General features: G+C 55.2%; 4 protein-coding genes across 4 annotated transcripts; 2 read left to right on the top strand and 2 right to left on the bottom strand.

The window, feature by feature from the left end:
• Positions 1–3,263: 3,263 nt before the first annotated feature.
• On the top strand, positions 3,264–4,571 carry ACO1O0_001299 (uncharacterized protein; the record flags this gene model as incomplete). The annotated part of the gene is made up of 1 exon (XM_083190786.1): positions 3,264–4,571. The coding sequence occupies one exon, from the start codon at positions 3,264–3,266 to the stop codon at positions 4,569–4,571; it is 1,308 nt and encodes a 435-aa protein (XP_083054645.1).
• A 572-nt stretch (positions 4,572–5,143) lies between these two features.
• ACO1O0_001300 (uncharacterized protein) lies at positions 5,144–8,734 on the bottom strand (the record flags this gene model as incomplete). Its single annotated transcript, XM_083190787.1, has 3 exons — positions 5,144–5,807; positions 6,237–8,567; positions 8,652–8,734. 3 exons carry the CDS (start codon positions 8,732–8,734, stop codon positions 5,144–5,146), a joined length of 3,078 nt encoding a protein of 1,025 aa, XP_083054646.1.
• A 2,904-nt stretch (positions 8,735–11,638) lies between these two features.
• Positions 11,639–14,002, bottom strand: ACO1O0_001301 (uncharacterized protein; the record flags this gene model as incomplete). The annotated part of the gene is made up of 1 exon (XM_083190788.1): positions 11,639–14,002. The coding sequence occupies one exon, from the start codon at positions 14,000–14,002 to the stop codon at positions 11,639–11,641; it is 2,364 nt and encodes a 787-aa protein (XP_083054647.1).
• Positions 14,003–15,213: 1,211 nt separating this feature from the next.
• ACO1O0_001302 (Alpha/Beta hydrolase protein) lies at positions 15,214–17,356 on the top strand (the record flags this gene model as incomplete). The annotated part of the gene is made up of 6 exons (XM_083190789.1): positions 15,214–15,351; positions 15,545–15,730; positions 15,794–15,932; positions 15,990–16,195; positions 16,260–16,677; positions 16,734–17,356. 6 exons carry the CDS (start codon positions 15,214–15,216, stop codon positions 17,354–17,356), a joined length of 1,710 nt encoding a protein of 569 aa, XP_083054648.1.
• Between the last annotated feature and the right edge of the window lie 4,097 nt (positions 17,357–21,453).

The following is a 21,453-nucleotide window of genomic DNA, read 5'->3' on the forward strand; positions in this document are numbered from 1 at the left end:
GTCCCCTCACCGTCTCGAAGCCAAGCTTGCTTCTTTTTTTTCTTCTTCAATTGCTGGTCTTTTGAAGGAGGGGAGACGAGGTCGTCTTGAACGGACCGAGCGTGGACACTACATCCCACCCCCCTACTCTCCTCCTCTTCTTCTGCACACAGCAAAGCAGGCTTCCATCAAGCCGAAAAAGCTTTCTTTGCTGTTCTTGTTTGTTCCGCTATTTTACTTTTTTCCCCTTTTTTTTTTTTTTTTTTCTTCATTCTACGATACCTACTGGGCTGGGCTATTAGAGGACGCCGCAAGGCGGTTGAGGCGAACGGGTTTCCCCAGAGAGACGCGACACTTGGACACACACACACACTTCTTTGATATGATACGTCGACACCTTTTTGTTTTTGGAAATGGGGATATAGGTCGGGATGGGTGTCCTCTGGGATGAGGACATGGGAGAGAGGACGATTTGGTGTATGTTTCATGCGGGTCATACCTTTCTTCCTCCCCCCCTGGTTCGGGTTATCATTCTTGTTCCTGGTACTCGCGGTACACATCACAGCATACCGCCAAGTACCAGGCGAGAAGGGGGGCGGGGGGGATTCTGGCGCAACGGTTCTTTAGGGAGTGGATTTAGGCGCATAGACCCGGGTGCGGATCGGGTAATAGCATCGAACACGGACCTGGGATGGTGGGATGGTGGAACGAAAGGGCCTGGGAGCCATTCATGATAGGGGGCCCCCGATGGCGTCTTTCCTGCTGCAATGCTGGGTCAGATACCAGCAATTGCTATGTAGTTGAAGAGACACAAAAAAAAACCCCACCAATGACACCTCTTGCATCTAGTATAACCCAGTGAACTTATGAGTAATCACTATAATAAACCTGCAACAAAGTAATAATAATATTCATCACCACACGTGAAGGTGTCGACGCTGTGCGACGTGACAGCTGCAGACGCAAGGTGGCCTGCAAGGGGCTCGTGACACGGCGGGCGAATAATGGGACTGTTGTCGTCGTAGCTCGCCCCGATTGAAGGCTGTTAGGCTGCATACCTGCATGGGCCATGGATGGGATGACCTGCGGATGGGATGGGAGGTCCCAACTTTTGCACTTCTGTTCTTTGCAGAGACCTAATAATACTGGTCGCCATGCATGGTATGCATGTCCGACCACCGAAGGTGGCACGGCATCTACGAAGCACATATGTACATGCAGTAAAAACGGCAAAGTGGCCGCGCCGGCATACGTCTGCAATGCGATGCCGCAATCTGGCCATTGGGCAGAAACAGTCTTCTTTTTTTTTGGGGGGGGGGGGGGGGTTGTTCTTGCTGGGGGAGCGGACGCCGCCGGTAACGGAGGATCGTGACCCGCGGAATGTGGGAGCCTGGAAGGAAGAAGAGATCGTCTGCCTGCAAGGGAGAGAAGACGGACCTGCAAGGGAGAAGCCGCACAGGAAAGTCAGTCATGCGGGCCGAGCCATGGGACCGTGGATGTTGGATGTCTGGATGACGACCGAGTCAGACCGACCTGCTGCTGGCCCATCTTTGGTCATGGTCGGTCCCTGTGAGAATGGGACGGTGACTGGCGGTGCGGCCCGACCAGAGCCTGAGAAGGGGGCGGGATATAATGGCAATGACCATGGATCAGGTCGTCTCCGGCCGAGAGGGAGCTGAGCCGTCCTGTTTGGGTCAGTTTGGGAGGGTGGTACGAGTAATATAGGTAGTAGGTAATGGTGTGTGGTAGGATAGACAAGAGGTAGGTAGTGGTGGCCTGACTCCTGAGGGAGGGGAAGAAGTCTGGTCTCTGGGAAAGAACGGCTTCACCAGCCATGTCTTGCCTCCCATTCCCAGGCTCCCGGGTTGAATGGTACCGGCTGGCGAAGATTGGCCATGTCTTGGTTACTGTATTCAGCTTTTGCCAAGTTTGCGTATGACATGGCGGTGGGTTACTAGGCTCAATGCAAAGGACCGTCTCTTGACTTATACCGTGGCATCTCAAGTCATCTCCATGACGATTGCAATGCTGGGTTCCTTGGTGTACTTGAGCGTGATTGTTATAATAGGATCTGGAATTTACTTAGACCCCATTCTATGATTTTATCTGCATGATCCAGTCCATATATTTGTAGTCCTGTCTTTGGCATGGTGCACGATGTCATTGGTATAGGGTAGGTGGTGTGCTGAGCTCGCTCACAACGGGAGCGGGACCCTTTCTGGTCTCCTTCCAGCGCCCTCAACTCTTCCACCTCAACTGCACATGCCGATCTCATCCAACATGCCAACATGCCAACGTCTCAACGTCTCAGCGTAGCACCGGCAAAATCAGATGAGACAGTCTATCTCCCACAGAGGATCAAGGACGGTCCCGGCCAGCGCTTATGGCATTGCACCGGCTCAACGGCCCAAGGTGATTGGCGCTCGTGCCCTGGCAGCAGGAGGCTGCGCTGGCGCCCAATCAGCGCTTAACCGTGGCCCAGGTCGCGCCGATGCTGCGACGGCCAGGCTCAGCCAACCACCATCGCCAACTTCAAACCGCGTCTGCCATGGCCTGTCGTTTGGCCTCGAGTATTCCCTCCTCCGGCGTCTACCGGTTCTGTCAAGTGCCATCGTGCGCCCCCATCCGGCCCATCGAGTGGCCGTTGTCGACCCTCGCTGCAGAATCCCAAGCATCCCAGATGGCTCCAGTAGCTGTCCCTCCTCGCCGCAATCAATGAATGGACGCCGGAAAGGGCCAGAAAGGACCACGGAGGACCCTGGTATCAGCCAGGTATCGTGTCAGTGACATGGAGACGCCATGGTTTGCTGGCGGCTACTGCAAACCATGATCCATACCATCGTCATGTGGACTTTGGACTTTCTCCCTCTCTTTCCCACTTTCTCCTTGTCATCTCTCCCATCTCTCTCATCTCTCTCATCACTCCATTCTCCCGTCTCTTTTGTCTGCTCCGTCCCCTTTGTCTTGTCTCCTTTGTCTTGTCTTGTTCCTCTGAGCTTCGGCTGTGCCGTGGGAACAAGATCAACATCACTCTCAAAGGTCTTTGTCGCTTGTCGCGTGCATCGCGTGCATAGTGACGTGAACAGCTGCTGTTTCTCCCTTTTCAGGACTCGGGTCCTCTCTGCTGTGTGTTCGTTCCGTTTCTTGCTGCGACAAAGCTGTTGCTTTCATTGACAAGCCTGCTTTCGAAGTCGACATTGATATCGACATTTCTGGGTATTACCCCCGTTTCTTCAATCAAACTACCTATCCTCTACGGCATCGGCTACAACATCATCGCCGCCATGGCTCGTCTACCGCTGCCTCTTCGCCTGTTGCTTCTAATAGCACTTGGCTCATCAACAACATCCGCCATCCCTGCCTCCGCCATCTTTGCTCGCGAGAAATCCTGCCCGGCCGACGGGTTCCAACACTGCGGAGCCGACTTCCCCGATAACTTTTGCTGCTCCAAGGGAACCAAATGTCTTGCCCTCGCTGGCCGAACCACTGTCCTCTGCTGCCCAGAGGGCAGCGACTGCAACTCATTTAGGCCCATCACTTGCAACGTCGACGTGCAAGATGCCAAAAAGGACCCAAAGGCCGCCATCAAAACCACCGTCTTCGACGTCGACCTTGAAAAGTGCGGCGAAGGTACATGCTGCCCCTTTGGGTACTCATGTGTTGGCGACAACAAGTGCCTCAAGAATGACGACCAGTCCGAGGAACCCAAAGCCGGCAAACCTACCTCAACCACATTAACGGCCACCGAGAGGCCAACGGCAGAGCCGACTGAGGAGCCGTCTACCGAGCCGTCTACCGAGCCTAGCACCACCACAACCGGGTCCGAAGTGCCGCCTTCAAGTGCTACAGGCGACAAGTCCAACTCCGACTCTGATTCTACCAAGTCTGGGCCCGACACAACCACCATCGTCGGCGTCGTGGTCGGTGCTTGCGCCGCTTTGCTCGTCATCGCCGTCCTTCTATTCGTCTGCGTCCGCAAGCGTGCCAACCGCAAGCCCAAGAGCCCCGAGATGATCCACGGCCGCATCATCTCGGAGCCCATCCCCCAGCCCGACAGCTACCGCAGCGAGTTCATGCGTAGATCTCGGGGCGACTCAGACGATGCAGACGGCGCCGGCGCCCCCATCCTCCCCGTGTCCCACCGCCGCCTCACCCGCCTCACCCTGCGCTCCCACAAACACCGCCTCTCCATCCCCAACCGCTTCGCCAACGTCTCCTCCCCCTCCTGCGCAGACACCGCCTCGCGCGCCTCCACCATCTCCGACAACGACGACCGGCCCCTGCGCAGCGGCCACGTCACCGGCGCCCGCCTCGCCCCCATCCGCGCCATGAAGGCATCCAGCCGCCACCTCAAGGCCAAGAGCCGCCACCTCATGCCCGAGATGCCCGCCTTCTCCCAGAGGGGCCACTCCCACCCGCGCCCGACCAGCACGTCCGAGAACATCAACGTCTTTGCCGACCCCCTGACGGTGCCGGACCGCGAGGGGAATGCCCGCGACACGCGCTTCACGGACCTTATGAACGAGGCCGACCTAGGCGAGGTGAGGAGGGGGAAGCCGTTTGTCCCCACGGGGACGACGCCTAGGATCTAAGTAAGGAGAGGGGGGACCCTCGGTGTTGACCTTGTTTGGTGCTCTTTTTTTTTTCTGTTCTTCTTGTATTTGATTAGATTTCGTGTTGTCTTGGGGCGCTGATGGCGTTGCATATATCCTCGGAACGGCATTTGGGACATGGTATATTGTTTAGCAGCACATGCATATATACTCAAAGTAGCAACATTAATCGATACGTGCTCGTCTTGTTTCACTCTTCCAGGGCATCTAGGGCTCTCTATCTTCTTTTCCGAGGTCTTTAAACGATTGACTATTTCCGATCCAGCTCGCTATGGATATAAAATAATAATAATAGGCGTGGAAAAATAATAAAAGGCTCCGCTGTGTATCCAAAGGCGTCTTCTTTCCTAGCTCGACACGATATATCGTAAACCACCTCCTGTTGTCATGATTAAAATAAAACGAATGATGTGGAACAAATCCACCAGCGCTATGCAGCTAAGAGATCCAAGAAAAGTGAAGAGGAAATGCTGCACATGAAGCCGCCCAAACGAATGACGCCCGCCATCGCCGATAAAAACATGGAAACAGGCACCCAGTTCTCACCCCCATCACATCACTATACATTTTTTGTCCTTCAGATTGTCCTTGATGGCCGAGGAGGTCGACACATCGGTCCACCCGGCACTGCTAACAGCATCGTAGTCCCTCTTCTTCTTCTTACTCTTCTTCTTCTTCTTCTTCTTCGATTTGCTCCCCTGTGGATCCCATCCCTTCTTTCGCGCATCCTTCATGTTCTTCGCCGCACTTCTCTCCGCGCGGCTGGTCTGTCTACCGATACCAACAGGCACAGTGCCGGGCGACACAGAAGGGGATCGACGCCAAGGAGCAAGGAGCCCACGTCCGAATTGCGTCTTGGGTCGTCGTGATTCTCGCTCGGGAGGGCCAGTGCTGTATATCGTCTCCAACCGCTCCACAGTTGGTCTTGCACCTGAGCCTCGGGTCGGTTGGGGGTGTCTTGGGACAGGGGCAACAATGGGCGTCTCGCTTCCCCTATTAGACGCTCTCCGATCAGGAGGATCAAAGGCGCCAGACACGCCCTTCGGCGTGCTGATGATGAGTGGCAGATCGTTGGTTGATCCCCATGTGCCCAATGGCCCGGCAGTGACGGGGCGAGTTTGTTGAGTCGAAGATGGCTCCCCATTGTGGCCCGTGTAAGCGGAATAGGGGCTGTGAAAACCGCCAGATAGTTGGGGGGGGTTCCCCTGGCGTATCCTATGGCCTAAACTAGCAACTTGGTCAGAGCTGGGTGGCGGCGGTAACAAGGCATCGCCTGGAAAACCAGGTGCATGTCCTACGGGATGAGCAGGATTCTGCCCTGGTCCAGCCGGCCATGTTTGGGCATTGGACAGTCGTCTGATTGTTGGTTGGTTGATGCTGCTCGAAGCCACGGGCGGTGCACTGGGCTGCGGCAAGTGGAAACCCAAGGTCGGCTGCGAAGGTGCAGAAACCTGAGCATCCACTGACGGTTGTTGCGGGGGTGGCGCTCGGGAAGGTTGAGAGGTGCTGTGATGTGAGGGATCGGCGGAGCCCGTGGTTGGGTTGGGGGCCTCCTGAGCTTCCCGCTGTAGGGATGGCAAACTGGCTCGAACACGAGGAGACTCCGGAGGAGTCACATCGTAAAGATCATCCATCTCAACATACCCCGAAGGACTTGACATGGGCCGCGGCGCATCTTCTGTTCGTGGGCGGCTGAGAGTTGTAGAATCGCTGGCCGTTCTCTGGTGGCCAGCGGTGCGGTTGGAGGGAGATGGTGGGCTGCGAAGTGCCTCTCCAGATGTCACATATGGCGGGAGGGGGGGTAGACCCCGGCTTCTGTCGGCGGCAACCCCTGCCACAGATGGAAGAGGAGGCACGGGAGGTCCATTCATCGGCCTCACAGCAGGGCCTCGCAGGAACGCAGGGAGATCGCCAGGATCCTCTTTCTGATAAGGAGGCGGAGGCGGGACCCAGTTGTCGGCGTCGCTCTCGTGAGGATGCTCTCTGCGTCCATCGGCCCGGCGATATTCGATGGGCCGTCCGTCTGCGAGTCGGGGATTCAGTCGCTGGTTCACAGCAGCGGCAGTAGCAGCACGCCTCAGAGTTGGGGCTGTGCGAGGACTGGCGTGTGCGTAAGGTGCATCCATAGCCTCTTGCTCCTCGATGGTAGCCACGTCCGGGTCATCTGCAGTGTCAACAGCAGAAGCGTTCTTCGCTAGTCTTAGTCCAATCCTCCTGGGTAATAAGGGATCATCATCATCACCATCTGCACCCTCAGCTGAGCTTACAGGGACTGCCGGGACGGAGGCAGCCAAGTCGCGGCTGGACCTTGTCGCCGCTCGGAGTAGGGCGCTACGTCCACCCCCTCTTTGCGCCACTGTCCTGCGGCGAACAATGGCCACCTCGGTTTCGATGTCGCGTCGCTCCTCTTCCAGCGTCTCCGCTTCATCGGTGCCTACTTCGATGGTGATTTCGGTCTTTTCTCCGTCTTCAAAGGAGTAGTCAAAGTCCACCAGCGCAATTCTCCCACCATCAACAAAGTCGATATCCTCCTCTTCGGTTACGAGCCGGGGGCCTAGGACGCCTTTGGCCGTGATTAGGAGGCGTTCTTTGAGCGACGAGTCGCCAAAGTTGGCAACCCACTTCACGTTGGTAACGCCAGACACTTCGGCGATTTTGGAACCTGGGACCAATGTGTTTCGCAGCTTGTCGCCGAGCAGCTGCCACTCCGGAACACGTCCGTCGCCGGCGTCGCGTCCCCTTGAAGAAGGGTTGCGGGACACACTGCTGCGCTCGCTGTTGTGTCGCCCTAGGCCTGTAGAGCTACTGTTCTTATCCGAGCCGGACGATGCTGCCTCGGGAACGGCATCTAAATCCTCTGGGATGCCGTACACCCAAACCTCCTTGCCATGGAAACCGGCAGCAACGAGCTGGCCGTTGTAGGTGGTACCCGACAAGGTGGACGGGAGCATTTTGACCTGGGACGCCTCTCTGGGGACAGGGCCGGTAAAATAGGTGGTACCGTTGCGCAGGTCGTCGATTCGAACAGCCCGGAAGGTCTGGAAGCTCCTGTCGTAGGCAAAAGTCCAGCTTGCCTCCTCCTGGCTACCATCCTGGAGCAAGACTGCATGGCTGCAATCGCGGCTCGAGTTGGGAAAGAGTATAGACGTGGTCCACATAGCGCTGATGCTGCTGCCATCGTCTTGCATACTCCCTGGATCGTAATAAGGGGCGGTCAAGATGACGGTGTTGGGAGGCGAAGAGTGGGTGGTTGTCCCGAGAATTTGAGTTCCGTCGTTGGAAAAGGCCAGGGAGTCAACGGCGTCGCATTTGACAGAGCGCTTGTCCGACGCGATCGCCCCTGGGTTGAGCGAGGAAACCTCGATACCGCCCTCATAAGCAGCCGCAAGCACGGACCCACATGGTGACAGAGCGATGGTCCGCGGCGTGTTGTCAAGGATAATTGCTTGCTTGCGACGTGGGGGCGAGGTTCCTAAATCATATAGGTCGACTTGCATTTCCGAGGACAAAACAGCCAGGAGAGAAGCATCATCCTTGATGCAGACAGCAACAGGGCGTCGTAGGATCTTGAACTCGCGTTTCAGCTCGGCAGAATCACCTCGCGCATCGATGACATAGATGCGAGACGAGTTGTATGCGAGGAGTAGCTGGGATCGTGGGGAGGCGCTGAAGAACAGGCCTTCGCCGCCGGGGCATGATGATGAGCTGATGGAGTTGGACACCAGTTTGATGATGGTCTGGCGCGGACGGAGGAAGGCATCGAACAAGTTTCGCTTGACCTCACGCGAAAAGAGGCGGCGAAGCGAGGGGAGGTTGTCGTCATCGGCGGAGGGTAGAGTCGGGTGGCTCGCGGCAAACGAAGGGCATTGGGCCAGGTGGTGGAGGTAGAGATAGCCACGCTGGGAGACGGCGCGCCATTTGCGGTTCACGAGAACAAGGGAGGCAAAGCCATTGGGACTCGTGGCTGTGAGGATCCTAGGGAGTAGGGCGAAGTCAGCATTCGGATGGCCTGCGCAGTCTGGCACGCGGGGAGACACGTGAGACACAGCGGGGACTCACTGTTCGATGATATCGTCGGGGAGCTTGTCGAAGGGACTTGCGTCGACCCGGGCTTTGATGTCACTTTTGATTTCGGCAGCCATGATGCCAGCGGCACATTCGCGCACGTACGGTCGGTGGAGCGATATCAACAAGGGACGGTGTCGCAGACTGCCATGACAGCTGATGGCGATGCTGAGAGGCTGTGTCGGTCGGAGGACAGTAATTGACGGTGGGCAGCGGTTGGGAACGGCGCGCCGGGAGGAGGATTAGATATTAAAAAGCGTGTACGAGTAGGCTTGAACATGTAATTAGATTCGGTAGGAGTGGTAGACGCGGTGGGAGGCAGTGGGTATCCGTAGGTAGTAGTCGGAATTGGCGAGGTGAGATGGAGATGGGGATGGAGTTGGATTTGGGGGGGCGGGTTTCCATTGCCGATAATCATCGCCACCTTCCAAGGTTCTCAGAGGTCTACTCGTACTGCGTATTCTCGCACAGGCCCGCGCTGGGAGCTGGGGCCAATGCTACCGTACACGGTACAGGCCATAGCGCACCACTATACTCCGTATTCGTACAAATATTAGTATGCACCAACACCCAACCAGACGCAACATTGCAGCGCCTCGGGGCTGCTGTATTGGTCACTTTGTCTTCTTTTCTTTCCGCCGCATGCTCTCAATACCCCTGATTGGTGAAGTTGGACCAAGCGACTCGCCAGCGGCTCGAAGACCAATGTTGATTGCGGCCAGCGCGGGGGCTGTCTTGGAGACGTTATAAAGCATCGTGTCAACAGACAGTCCAGCATTCGATTGACGACTCGGTGACTGCACAGCCGGTTCCATGCCCGCTATTTGGGGCCAAATGGGCACATCTACGCACGTAACCGTACTTCGTAATTTATCGGCTGTCCTGCATGCGCCCATGCATGGTACATGGCCTTTGGCAGTTGGAAGTTGGTTGATCCTCATTACTCTCCATGCGACTATAGATACAAGCCTGCAGTGTAGCAGTCGCTGCTGCTAATTTTGGCAACGGCCCTCCAACGTCAATCTTCTGCTCCTACGAGAAACAGGTCGTCTGGTCGGCTGCTGACATGTGGCCAGAAGCCACCACTCCATCGCTCGAGGCTAGATAGCCTCGCAGGTTGCCTGCCAAGGCAGGCCTTAATCCCGTGGGCTCCTTGTTGTTCACGACCCTTGCATTTCGATGTCATAGCGCCTCTATATTTATAGTGGCATCGGCTCACCCATCAGCTCAGTCGACGAGCAATTATTACGAGTGGCGCTCGGATTCTTTGCGACAAAGAGTCTTCTTGTTAACGTTGCTCTGATTGGATCTGTTGGGGAGGCGCAGCTATCAACCACGACCTAAGAGGCAAGAGGCCAAGGGCCAAGCACGACTGTTTGGGTACTGCGCCCTTCCTAACGCAGTTAACAGCATAACCAAATTGGTAGCAGCCTGCCGCGGGAGCAAATCTTTGTGTTCATTGTCCCTTCCTGCTTTCCTTGCCTCTACCTAAAGGCACCTAGGTACCAGTAATGCTCCTTCCACCGTGGCCGGCTCCCTTGTTATTTGGAAGGCATCCTGGGCTTGATGGCAGACAGTAAAGGGTCCAAGCACCAATGCCTTCGACCACCAATTCTTGCATCTTTCCAATCAAGCCATTTGGTAATACAATTGGAAGGGATCAGTACCTTGGCTCTATCACAGCATCTCACCCAGTTACTAGTACCCCTGCGTCTCTGCCGTCGTTGACCATGTATAACCCTGTATACCACGTATGTTCCTGGATCACTTCAGTGGGCGTAGCCATGACATATTGGTCCTGGAGTGGATACGCTGAGGCTACCAACATGACTCGGACTATCGTCTTCTGCTTGGCGAGCTTGTACTTCTTTGTATGCCTTGGTCTAGGCCCTGTGCGGATGTTCACAGAGAGCCTCGTGTTTCAGCTCCTGAACACTCTATGCCGTTTGACCCTCGCATATAGCTCTGCGACTCTAGCCAAGGACTTCCTTCGGCGGCAGTGTCTCGGGAAGGTTGGCAACGACCCCTGGGCCATTGGCATAATACATGTCCTCCTTTCCTTTACGGTGATCACCGTGACGGACTGTATAGGCTGTAACGTAAGCAAAACCGCCCTAGCTACGCCAGGAATCGAGATTAAGAGCAACTGACATTAATTGATACAGGATCGATTCATAGAGCCAGTTCCCGGCCATCGTTTGCATAGTCCGTCCCCCCGCCGCCCGATACCCTTTTTCGGAGGGAACGTCTCCAACTGGACGCCATTCGGATTGATCCTAGCCCATTTCTTGTCCAAGGCGGTGTAGTACACGGCTAGGAAAAGCTGCATAGTCCAGGGTCACCAGCATGGCAGCCTTCTTAACGAGTTTACAGGAGGTCTCTTGATGCCGCTGGTGCTGTTGCCGATTTACGATGCCGCCGAGACGGTAAGAATGAAATCTGCCCCGGCATAAAGTACAACAAGTTTCCCTAATCTCCATCCTTAATAGATTGGAAATGTTCTTTTTCCTGTAGTGATGACGGGGACTGGCCACATCCAGAGACACGGAACGCCGTGGAGGCCTGTCGACCTTGTTTTTGTAAAAAGGTATACCGTTGCCATCCTTTTTGCCCATGCATCTGGGCATTTCAGGTAAACTTGCCCTGGGGCCCCGATGGCATATGATTATCTGGGCCTGGGTTCGTGAGAGGAGATATTAGACAGTCCATTCAGCGGATGCGTCGAACGTTGGCGAGGGGCAAAGGGGTCGCAATCGTGAGAGTGACCGAGAACTGCTTCATCTTGCATGGTGCTAAGACTGTACCTAATAATTTATACCTGATACCTTGGGCTTTCCCGTTTGAAGCGGCACTCTCAACATGGGCTGCACAAAAGAGCGAATTTAGATGTGGAATGCTTTGCAATTTGGTCTGATCATAGAGTCATAACTACCTTATCAACCAATGTTCACCCAGCCCGCTCCTCTATCATTTCTGGTTCTTCAAGACCTCGGAATAGAAACAGACAGCTCGTACGTCTCGCCCTGCTTGATCCCAGTAACCCGGGCCTCAGGCAGGACCTTGCCGCCAAGTGACACCGTCACCTTCTGGACGTCCGCCCGGCGCACGTCGGCAACGATCGTAGCGCCCCGGAATAGCCTCGTGACCTTGATGCCATCCCAGCTAGATGGGAGCTGCGGCTCAATACGCAGCCCCTCGGCATCACCGCGTAGGCCGCATAAGCCCTCAACAAAGCACCGGTAGACCCACGACACGGTTCCCGTGTTGAAGAGCTGGCTGGATCGGCCCGCCGTGCGCGGGTGCACGTGGTAGGCCCCGCGGTAGTAGTTGGGGATGAAGACGGGCATCTGGCCCCGCTGACGGTAGTCCTGCTCCGACGGGCCGGGGATCATCTGTCGGAGGTATTTGTACGCCCGGTCTGTCTCGCCGATGGTGTACAGACTGTGGATGTAGAAGATTGACGCATGGTTGTAAACGGAGCCGTTCTCAGCCGACCCGGGGAACTTTTGCGTTACACGACCGATGTCTTCGCGCATGCCGCTGAAGGGAGGGGCAAACATGACGACGCCGTATGGCGTACCGAGCTGTTCTTCCACCTGTGGCAGCATCTTGGCGATCTGCTCTGGCGAGGCGGCACCACTGAGGATGGACCAAGCCTGGGGATTCACCCAGATGCGGCCCTCCTCATCGGAGGCAACTCCGAAGGTTACGTTGTCGTCTGTGATACCTCTCGAGAACCACTCGCCATCCCAGAAGTAGGTATTGGCAGCCTCATTCACCTTCTTCGCTCCCTCACGGTATTGAGCGGCTAGGTCTGCCTTGCCAGTTTGCTCACAGACGTTGGCCCAGATATTCGCCGCAAAAGCCGTGGCGACGGTGAGCCAGCCCGACACACCCTTGCCCTTGATTCCCGCCATGTTCATCGGGTCGCACCAGTCGCCCTGTGCGAGGTAGCTCAGGCCACGCTCGTCGCGGGCCGCGAGCAACCAGTCCATTGCGCGGCTGAGGCGATCAAATACAGTGTACTTTTCACCGTTGGAGTCAACAACCTCCTGCTGCAGTAATTCATAGTCCCCTGTCTCAGCCAGATAAACTTCCAGGGCCACCGGAAGCCAGACACAGTGGTCCGTGTGAGGAATTTGATTGATGTATTTGAGAGTTGCTCCCTCAACCAGGATGATACCATCCGGCATGCCTCCATCGGGCTTTTGCTGGGAGAGAGAGATGATGAAGGACTGCCGAGCCACTTCGGGCTTGATGTAGCTCATTCCCATGTTGTCCTGCAGATAATTCCTGGTCTGAGGGTCTGTGGACAGTCGATTGACATCACCATGGTAGAAGACCTGGCGTGGGAGCCAGTTATTGACAAAGTCGTCGAGGTCCTTGTCAGGTGTCTCGATACGCAGGCAGCCAGAGCCTTTGTTAATGTACGCCTCATAGTCCTGCGCGGCTTTGGCAAACCCCTCCTTGCTCAAGAATTTGCTGCGCATAGACTGGGCCTCGGCATCATCGAAGGCAGGCCCGAAGATGAAGCGATATTCGCGCTCCTCGTCACCCTTGAGCTCTTCGCGATACTGCACAACAGCTGCCGGGGTTTCGTAGATGGCGTCATTCTTGCCAAGCTGGGGCGCCTGGGTTATCGACGATGGTGCGTGCAAGCCGCCCTCGCCCTCGAACGCCTGCATCCTAGTTTCCCACGATGTTGGAGCAGTCTCGCACAGGAAGTAAGTCTTGTCCTTGAAGTACTTGTTTTTAGGATAGTCCTCAGCCTTCTGGTACGGAGTGATGCTTCTGGCAACCACACCTCCCAGCTCCTCGCTGTATCGGGCTCCCTGGTTCATCCAGGACATGTAGCCGACGACAAAGTAAGGGTAGACGCTGATTTTTCGTGCGCGGCCCGAGATATTAGTAACCTTGACAGTCCAAAGTTCGGCCACATCGTGCGTCGGCAGTGTCAAAGTCATTTGAACGCGAATCCCGAGCTTCTCGGCGGTCCATGTGATGTCGCTCTTGCCCTGAGAGAAGGTGAAGCGGTCCAGAGATGCCCGCACCGGTTCGTAGGGGGCGGAGAAGAGGTCGCCGGTTTCCTCATCCTTGATGTAGACGAACCGGCCTGGGTGATGGGCATAGTAGTTTTGCTCGGGCTGCATAAAGGTTTTGGCCTCGATGTTGGGGGAGTGGGAGTACTTTGCGGGCTCGGGCTGCATGAATTGGGCGGTGGAATATCCTCGACAGGTAACCTGGATCATCATCTTCTGGTTCCAGAGGAAGCCGCTGGCCATGGGCAGCGCAGTCGGGCTGTTGAGCTCATAGCGGCGGCCGTCGGGAGTAGGTCCTAGCAACATGATTGTGTTGGTGTTGTGGTCGTCGGTGTGGGCGCCAACGGTGGGAAGGTTGAGAGAATCAGGGAATTGGATGGAGGTCAATTGCTGTTGGGGCTTCGGTGAAATAAATGCCAGCATCGACCGGCGAAGACCAGGAGCGTCTGCTTAGGCTAAATTAGGCCTCCGTGACCGCTCGGCTTATGAGGCCCCATCATCTCCCACGGCATCCCGGACGCGACACGGCGAGCAAATGCCCGCGATCGGGTCCCGCTTGCCCATCTTGGCTGTCGCGGAGGTGGTGGATGGGGGAGCGGATGGCCGAGACGGGGGAATAAATGGGACGCTGGCAAGATGTTGCTTAACTGTGGTGGGGTTTGGCCATCATTGCGGCGGAGCTTCCGCCGTCTTTCCAGTTGGGATATGCCGATGCTGGTGTGTTTCAGGAGTCGCTCTCGAGTCTCGATAGCGTGAGAGAAAAGCATCTGCAATGCCTCTAAACACGAGTAGTGGAAGTCAAGAATTATGGGTATCCGCACGTAATGGCATTTTGGCTGAGGGATGCCAGTGGTACTAACTACATGGCAAATTGGAAGTTTACCCTGCGACGCTGATGGGAAGCGGTCTGAGTGCATAAATGAATACATGAAGTATGTACAATTATTGCACAAAGACGCCACTGGAAACAAGGCTCGGGTTTCCGTACGGGGCAGTCGCCATGTGGGGTGGCAGGAACGACAGATCCGCGAAGCCCCGCTACTCGTACAAGTGGGATGGAGGGACGCCACAGAGGGTGACAAAAAGGGACAGAAATCTTGTGGCCAATTACGCCTGGACCATTCCTGCCCATTTTATGGCACCCTGTCAACGCTCGACAGCCTTCTCCCAACGCTCACTGATCTGCGTCCAGCGAGGCGTCCAACCGGGCAAGCCGGGCTCAACCAAGCCAATTGAAGCCACCCACCATCAAGGTACTACCGCTGATAAACTTTTGTAGTACGGAATCGGATTATAGAACCAAATCGTCCGCCACGCGAAGGAGCCTCGTTGACGGGGATCCATGGCTGTTGGTGAACTTGTTGGTCGCTCCTTCCAACGTCCGTGCCTCGCGCCTGGCGACTGGCGTCCCTGGTGGAACTGTGAGGTAACCGACGAATATCCTGCTCAAACTACTACGTCAGGTACCAGCCTGCCAGGCAAGAAAACCCGTGAGTTATTCGGCGCTCATGTGAGCCATGTCGCTTCTGGTGGCATGTCACCGCCGCATCCTCTCCGCCTCATCACGTCTCCCCCGCCGCTGGCAAGACGTCACCAGCACCGCCTACGACTACATGCCCCTCGACTCGACGCCCGATGCCTCTGGCGCCCCCGGGGTTGATGCACCAAAGCCTCAACGCCACAGGCCGTGGCGGTGGCCCCGACGGCGCATCGTCGTCGTCGCATTGGCCATAGTCGCTGTTCTAGGCCTCGCTCTGGGGCTAGGACTTGGGTTAGGACTTGAAGATGTACGATCTTGTTCCCATCCATTGTTTCGTTTTTCTGAACTGCAGCTGACTAGGTCAACAGGATGATGGCGATGATGAACCTGGGCCCGTCGTCGACCTGGGCTACGCCAACTACACAGGCTCATACCTCCCCAATGGCATTAGCCAGTATCTCGGCATGCGCTATGCACGGCCTCCCACAGACAACTTGCGATGGCGAGCACCCCTCAAACCCGAGAATGAAGACAAACCCCAAAAGGCCAAAGAAGTAAGTCACCTAATGCATGTATGTCTTAGATCTGAACACTATCTAACCATATGGCAATCCCAGTTTGGCACAATATGTTACGGCATCTCAGAGTCAACCTCCGGCTCACAAGATGAGGATTGTCTTTATGTCAATGTCTGGGGCCCTACCAATGCTACGGCCGAAATGAAGCTGCCCGTCATGGTCTTCATCGGTGGAGGTGGTGAGTTACTGCTACCCCTTCTTTGCTGCTCACACGGTGTCTGACTACCTCGACAAGGGTACACAAAACTTGCCAATGCCAATTGGAATGGCACTCGATTGATACAAACATCTGGAAACAATCTCGTTTTTGTTAATTTTAACTACCGGGTCGGCCTTTGGGGTTTCCTTGCTGGCGAAGAAGTACGCGACGACGGTGATCTCAACGCCGGCCTCCTCGACCAACGGTTCTTGTTACAATGGGTCCAAGAGCACATCTCCAAGGTACTTTAGACTGCCTGCGAGACATTGTCTTACATCGCCCCTGGTCGAAGACTAATCGTCCCAGTTCGGTGGTGACCCCAATCATGTCGTGATTCACGGCATCTCGGCCGGCGCCGGTTCTGTAGCCCTACAGCTCGCAGCCTATGGTGGACGCAACGACAGCCTCTTCGTCGGTGCCATCGCGGAATCCATCTTTATCCCATCCCACCAGCCGGTGTCAGATCTAGAGTGGCAGTTTGACCGCACAGTAGATCAGGTTGGCTGCTCAAATGCGGAGAGCCGGATGGAGTGCCTTCGAGGCAAGAGCACAAAAAAGCTCCAGAAGGCCAACGTCCCAAGCCCTTTCCCTGGCCGGAAATGGGGTCCGCTCTTCTACTGGACACCCTGTGTTGACGGTGACTTTTTACAAGATTCCCCGTCGGTCCTTTACCAGGAGAACAAGTTTCTCAATGTCCCTTCTCTTTTCGGGACCTGTACCAACGGTTAGCTTCAACCTCCAAAGCGGTCTTCCCCTTTACCCTACTAATCGTATCTCCAGAGGGCACCACCTTCACGCCTCCAAAGACCTCATCCCCAAAATCCTTCATCTCGTTCATCTCGGATCAATATCCCAGTTTCACCACCTCGCAAGCCGAAAATCTCACTGACACATACCCCATGGAGCCCGCCATCCCCGGCTACGGCTCATGGTATCCTTCCGCCGCTCGTGCTTACGGCGAAGCAACATTCATATGCCCCACCAACCATATACTCGACGCCCTCGCCAACTCCTCCACCACCACCTCATCCGATGCGCCCCTTTATTCCTACCGCTACAACGTGGACGTCTACGGTGACGCCGGTAGGGGCTTGGGCGTCTCCCATGTCGCCGAGGCACCTGCCGTCTTCGGCCCAGACATGATGTCCCACACAGCCCCGGAAAGCTATTACGCCCGCAACGCCGATGTGGTACCCCTCGTCATGAGCTACTTCGTCAGCTTCGCGCGGACACTTGACCCCAACGTACATAGGCTCGAGGGAGCCCCGGAGTGGGACATTTGGGGGGATGATCACTACAGGATGGTGCTGGAGACGACAGATTCATTTATGGAGGAGGTTGGCGAGAGCGAACTCGAACGGTGCGAATTTTGGAAAGGGACGGGGGCTACTGCGAATCAGTGATATATGGCTATGAGGCTGGAGTTTTTAATTGGACTGATACACCCGTGCCTTGTATAGATGGAGAGTTGCAATAGGTAATGGCCGTGGATCAGCATACCCCTTTTTTCGGTATCGCACGCACAGTGATGGCTCTTGATGAGAGTTGTATTCCTTGTTTTTCAGTAACGCTCCCGAAGCGGGCCTACGGTATAATACAACAGTACTAGTAAGCTGCTTTGCCCTCATTATCGCCATATCTAAAAACACCCCAACTTACTAAGTAAGAGCCCCCTCTTTAAAAGTCTTAGTTCGCGTTCAAGTTGAATCTAGCGAGGAGTTCTATTTACTTGCAAGCTGAACCCATGACCCCAGCAGTTCTTAGCCACGGGGGCTCGTTGGCCGATCGCGGGTTCTTATGACACAATACCGCATAACTCTTTTTGCCCCCCTGGCCCATCTTCGCACACGTCCTCCAGTTTTTCCTGTCACTGGCTCAGTAGAAGTGCCGTCAAGCTGCGAGAGTTTGTGGGCCCTATCACTGGGAATCCTAAGAAGAGAAAGTTTACGGCGTAGGCGTCTCCGATTATATCCCTTGTTGACAACTCCGCTCAAGCTGCGAGGGTGCCCTAACAACACCCTCTTTCTGGTGTCGGCATCAGCTTGGATGTCCGGCTTCGTATTATTTACCACCTGAGGGGATTGAGGATCAGATTGATGAGGTGGCTGAGGAGAGGGTCGCGGGGCCTCGAAAGGGCCATCCATTGTTGGTGGTCTAGTTCCTGTCGTCATGAGGCCAGCCTCTTGCTTCGTAAGGTCACCCTCAAGGTGGAGTGGATTTCCCAGCATGTTATTCCGCGCCAGATATTCAAATTCTGCCAGCGAATGACACTGCTTCAAGGTCGGGGTGCGAATGACGGTTCCGTCATGACTGGCGTGGGTTTCGTTAATATGATTTCGAGAGACCTTGATTCTGAGTTTTCGTTGGGCAGGCGAGCTACGTCCCTCTCCAAGAGGAGCTTTCCCAGAATCCTGGGTTGTCAAAGTTCCATCATCGCTACCAAACATGGAACCTGGTGACTGGGGCTTGACACGGAGTTTGAACTTTGATGTGCCGCTGTGTTTTTGCTCTTGGGTACCGTCACCCTTGGCTTTCTGCTCTTGAGTGCCGTCATCCTTGGCTTTCTTCTCTTGGGTACCGTCATCCTTGGCCAGGAAATTTTCATCATCATGTTTCGAAGTCGATATATTGTTGGCGGTGTCGCATGTATCGCTTTCCAGACTTAATTCAACAGGAGCGCTGTTCACCTCCCCCTGGGCTTCAGCTGGTAGGAGAGACACTGACTCCATCAGGCGAGGAATGCTGCGCCTGACTCTCAGATCGCGTGCTGCTGAGACTGGTTCTGGCGATACAATTGCCACATCCTCTGCGGAAAAAGGAGGGAGGTCATTCTTGTCCAAAGGCTGGGTAATATTCGATGTGCGAACACGCGTAGCGGCAGGGATGCGGCGATGTCGCTTGCGGAATGGCTTCTTCCCTTCTTCAATCCTCTCCAATTCTTCAGTGTACTGCTGTTTGACCAGTCTCTGTTGTTTCCCTTGCAACTTGTTTAAACCCTCTTCGCTCAGCTCCGTCAGATGTTGAGTCTCCTCGGCCGTTTCCCCTAGTTCGGCGTTCTTGGGAACACATGACTTAGCCATCCCCTCAAGGTGTGTGTCCAAGGAAGCAATCTCAGAGAGAGCGGGCCTCAGAGTGTACCCCTGAGAAGCGCGCTTGTGTGACTGACTTCTTGCTAGGCCGACTCGAGGCCCAAGGGTTCTGGACTGTCTGCTCCACTCCTGCGCAGTTTTCTTCGCCGGGTGTGACTCGGAGCTATGTCTTTGAAGGGAGTAGCTGGCGCTTTGTTCCCTCGGTGTGGAATCAGGCAAAGGTTCTAAGAACACTTGAAGTGAATGATCGGCCTCCTCGTGAAAATCTCGGAAAGGCTCGTCGTCTTGAGATGGGGTGACAGGGCTTCCTACATGGCTGTCAGCCACTTTTCCGGGGAGCCACGGTTCCGTTTTCTCGTAACTTGCCCTTGTTTGGCCGATTCTTTGCCTTTTTGGAAATGGAATCGCTTTCAGAAGCATTTGAACTACCACTTGCCTCCATCCTGAGCATCATTGATCGACTCAGGCCGGTAGCCCTTTTGGGAGTTGGACTCAGAGGTTTCGAATAAGGATGTGGAGGCGTAGGATAATTTTCGAACTCTTCGCTGTAGTCGTAGTACAATGGCTCTGCAGGCGGACAAGGCGGGTCGTTCAGATCGGCTGTCGGCGGTCTTTGGGGCATTTCCATGGTTGATGCATCGCTAGGGGACAGAAGGTTTGGATCTTGGTCGGTGGAATCTCTATGATGCTTCTCAACTACCCCTGGGGTATACGATCGGGTCGAATTTGGGGTCCTAGTTCGATAAGACATCGGACTTGTGGGGGATGCTCCGAGTGGAACACGGCAGGGCAGTGACGACGTCAGCCTGTTGGTCTCTGATCGAAGATATAGCGGCGGGGGCTTCTGAGAGCGGTAGCTATGTGACGGTCTCAATGAATTGTGACTGGTTATCTTTGATACTGTAAGCAATATACTTATCACGTCTTGTGAAGGTGGACTTGCCTTGCGAGGCGTTTGGTTGAGCTCAGCCATCCTGTTATAGTCGACAGTTCCGAAATCACTGAGTGCAGGTGAGGAAGGCGGGATTTGCCTGCGGTCCTGACGGTTCTGATAAGGTAAAGGGGACCGAGGGAGTTGCAGAGGAGTTCTACTGGATCGACTCTGGGTGGTCCCAGAGGACCTCTGAGAAGGTATGCGTCGAGTGCTGCATGTGGTAAAGGAGTACGACCTTCGGATATTGTCGTTTGACGGGGTTAAGACCCTTGAGTGGTAGGCCTCCAAGTCGCAGAGAGAGAGTATCTCGGATGCGGTATCCCGGGGCGACGATGAGAGAGAATCGCTATCACGCTTCTCGTAGCACTTCCATCGACTGGCTTGGAGCAAAGTGGCATCAGCAATCCCGTCCCTTTTTCTGGGAGGAGAATGATATGTTGCTGGTGGAACAGATGGCCTGATAGTGAACTGGCCGAGATCGCCTGTCTCGGTAGTTGTTTTCAGCATGCTGTCCAGAGGTCCAGGAGATGGCAGCAGGGGCAGGTTTTTACAGCTGGGGTTCGAGGGTGGTCGCGGAGAAGATAGGCGTGGGACCTTCGGGATGATGCTATTCAGGCGGCCCTGAGACCTGTATGTGCTGAGAACAGATGACTTCCTGGAAGGCGCCTGTGCTTCAGGATGGAGTTCCATGGTGGCCGAGAGGAATGCTAAGACACAAAAGATGGAAAGATGGTGGAGCGATGATGGAAGGAAAGATATTTAGATGGGCAGTCTGGACAGGCTTGGATGTAATAAAGCACCGCGGAAGCCAGGCCATGGAAGCCAGGCCACGGACTTGACACGGGCTGGCTGGCCAAAGATCGTCGAAGCTCCTGAGCTGATGACCTGGTGAGCTGGCAGTGTGGCTGCAGTGTTACAGCGTGTTGTTGTCAAAACATGATGGGCGGTGAAGGCAGAGTGATAGTACCAATTGGAAGTGAGGTACGGAGAGAAGACCCAAAAGGGGGGATGGGATGGAGGGAGCAACATCGTACTTGAGGGCTGGCGAGGAAGGCGTATCAGGACGACGCTTTCCGAGAATGCGCGGAGGAAGGCACTGGGGAGAAAACTAGAAAGGGGTCCAAATTGTGAAAGGCACGATGCCAAGGCGCGATGTGAGGGCACCCGGAGATTTCGTCTCCCAACTCTAGTTTGCATGAAGCTATCGCGCCTTGAGTTGTTGTCATTGGAGTGAGATTAGCGAAGTCTCATGCGGAAGTCTCAGTTTCAGCTTGCCATCGTCTCCCCCAGCTCCCCCCCGCAGACGAAATCTATCAGGCCTGCCAAGTCCATGAGATCCCTTGTGTGGGGTAATATTCTCTGGAGTAACACATCAAGTGTTGTTGATAAATTCACGTTGATCACAATGTTTCCTCAGGTGTTGTCCAGCACCACCAGCACCACCAGCATCACCAGCACCATCAGCACCACCAGGTGT

The sequence above is a fragment of the Amphichorda felina genome (assembly GCF_050947745.1).
Source record: "Amphichorda felina strain 45539 chromosome Unknown scaffold_1, whole genome shotgun sequence".
NCBI lineage: Eukaryota > Fungi > Ascomycota > Sordariomycetes > Hypocreales > Bionectriaceae > Amphichorda > Amphichorda felina.